Raw genomic sequence first — 2,500 nt, 5'->3', positions numbered from 1 at the left:
AGTCAGGCAGATCTTAAAAATCAACTAAAATTAAAACATAAAATAAAATTCAGTACTTGTAGTTAGATTAAATTACATTTTTAAATACTAATATAAAACACTGGAAAACTAGTTTATATTGATGGAAAGATGATGATGATGATGAAGATGATGATGATGATGAAGATGATGGTGATGATGATGATGATGGTTTGTTTCAGCCTCTGCAGAAGAAGGGTGACGACACGTACCGAGAGATCGAGGCCAAGCCCGGAGTAAGTGTGACTGATTCACTTTTACTGTCTCGAACCGATTCTTCTGAATGATTCACATGAAAAGACTCACTCTGTTTGTGATTTTGCAGCAGCGGCGCCGAACTGATCAGGTTTATCAGGTCAGACACGCTTCAGCTCACAGATGAACACCAGATCCTGCACATCAGAGTGTGTTTGACCTGATGAATGTGTTCTTGTGTTTCAGGGTTTGAGCTCCATGACTAAAGACACGTATGATTCTCTGCACATGCAGCCGCTTCACGCCACGCCGCGCTAAACACTGATCTCCGTCCAGTCACTGTTCATCTGCTCCAGAGTCACTGTGTTTCCACACTCGGTGAATTATAGACCCCAGCTTTTTCGAATCAAGTCCACATGGGTCACATAGAGACTGCAGTAGACGTCACTAGAGTTTCACACTGTTTCGATATAAAAAGATAATAACGTAGTGAATTTGAAAATGTAAAAAAGAGAAAGAAATGTAATTCTGAGATGACGGACCCACACCAGAGATTCAGGGATGCACTCCACGCAGTCAGGCGTCTGGTTACATGTTACAATAAACTAACGTTAAAAAAACTATTCTTAAATATTGAAATTAATCTCAACATGTACAAATTTATTTTACCGTCAAAAGTTGTATCTAACATTACTATGGTGTAAACTAACATGAACATTTTTATTAATTAAAAGGATAATAAATGCTGTAAAAATAATGTTAGATTAGATAAAGGTGATTTTATTGTAAGCTTTTACCTGTAATATTCTGTATGTTTTAAAGCTTTTCTTGTGACTTTGTGGTGAAATATGGGTTAAATAGGGGATTCATGATGACTGATGTTTAATATCTTTTGTTTTATATCAGTAGAGTAATATTGCATCTAACGGAGAATCTCATTGTTTTTCATTTGGTTGTTGTTACTTTTGTCTGTTTTGTTTGTGTAACTTTGTATCAGCTTGTTAAAATGATTTTCCTCTAATATTTTCAGTAAATAATCAAACCTGATTATGAAACCTGATTCGACTGATGATCAAAATAACACACACAAGTCTGCGAAAAAAACATTTAATGAGATCTACAACTACGGCAACAGCAACAGGACAAACTCATCATCTGAGAAACACACAAACACAAATCCAGAGCAGTTCATTTCTACAGCAAACACACACAAGTGAACCGAGCGAGAGTCGATTCATCAACGAGAACCTGTGGAGAAACAACAGAGAGAAGTGTGTGTGTGTGTGTGTGTGTGAGAGAGAGGGTTAATGTGAGAGAGAGTGAGTGTATAAGCGTGTGTGTGTTAGAGAGAAGAGTGTGTGAGAGAACAGCCCTTCTGTAACATATGAAACACATTCTGTTGAACACACACACACACACACACACACACAGACACACACACACACACAGACAGTGAGATTCCTTGTCTCAATTCTTATTCCAGCAGAAAATCAATCATCTGACCTCTGGATCATAAAGACTAGAATGAGTTGATGATTTCAAATTAACTACACTTAAAAAATAAAAAATAAAATAAAGAAAAGGCAAAGAGAAAGTGAGAAATCTTTGGTTTTCATCCTTAAGAGGATTTCTGCTTTGGGAGCCACAAAATAAAACTATGTTTTTTTTTTCATATGTTTCTATATACTCCTGAAATATAGAGTGTTTTCTGACTAAAGAAGAGGAGAAACAAACACAAAGACGGACGCTGATGAATCTTTGGTTTCAATCCTGAAGAAAATAATAAAGATGAACCTGAAGCTGCTCACATGCAATCACTGATGAACGATATAATAAACCATAGAGCGAGAGACGAGACGAGATCAATGCTGCCGCCTCGCGTCTGTGGCTTCACGTGTAGAAGAGGAAACACGAGCACAGAACAGAAACTGGTGATATTTTCATATAAAAACACCGAGACGCAATCAATGAAAGGAGTGAAAACAAGACGTTTGCTTTGGCAAAGGAACAGAAATGAAGCGTGTCTGTACACAGTAGTATGAGAGCACAATCTTCAGCTGAAGATCCTTGAGCATCAGTGCTGACCTCTGACCCCTGCTCCGTCAGATCGCCAGGAACAACATCTGATAGGACAGACAGATGTGAGCGAATCACAGGTTCAATTGATTCAGTTGAACAAACTCGATTCAGAATCAGTTCACTCGGAGTTGGCCCGCACCCGTTAGTACTCGTTTAAAGCCTTCTAACCATATCGATAAAGTGAGTACTAGTTTAAAAAGTCCTCTGA

The 2,500-nt window shown here is 38.0% G+C and overlaps 2 protein-coding genes across 6 annotated transcripts in view; one reads left to right on the top strand and one right to left on the bottom strand.

The window, feature by feature from the left end:
* Window positions 1-1,268, top strand: part of cd247 (CD247 molecule) — an 11,544-nt gene extending 10,276 nt beyond the window's left edge. The window contains exons 6-8 of the mRNA XM_052544786.1: window positions 201-254; window positions 344-373; window positions 460-1,268. Of these exons, the coding sequence (XP_052400746.1) occupies window positions 201-254; window positions 344-373; window positions 460-531 (156 nt within the window). The 3' untranslated portion in view covers window positions 532-1,268. The remainder of the gene's footprint in view (window positions 1-200; window positions 255-343; window positions 374-459) is intronic.
* A 36-nt stretch (window positions 1,269-1,304) lies between these two features.
* Window positions 1,305-2,500, bottom strand: part of LOC127948357 (POU domain, class 2, transcription factor 1) — a 22,059-nt gene continuing 20,863 nt past the window's right edge. For all 5 annotated transcript variants that reach the window (XM_052544784.1, XM_052544783.1, XM_052544782.1 and 2 more), the window contains exon 14: window positions 1,305-2,500. This exon is cut by the window's right edge and continues 566 nt beyond it. The gene's annotated coding sequence lies outside the window, so the exon portion shown is untranslated.

The sequence above is a fragment of the Carassius gibelio genome, chromosome B1, assembly GCF_023724105.1.
Source record: "Carassius gibelio isolate Cgi1373 ecotype wild population from Czech Republic chromosome B1, carGib1.2-hapl.c, whole genome shotgun sequence".
In the NCBI taxonomy this organism is placed as follows: domain Eukaryota; kingdom Metazoa; phylum Chordata; class Actinopteri; order Cypriniformes; family Cyprinidae; genus Carassius; species Carassius gibelio.
Note: the sequence above shows the minus strand (reverse complement) of the source record. Positions and strands in the feature narration are given on the sequence as shown.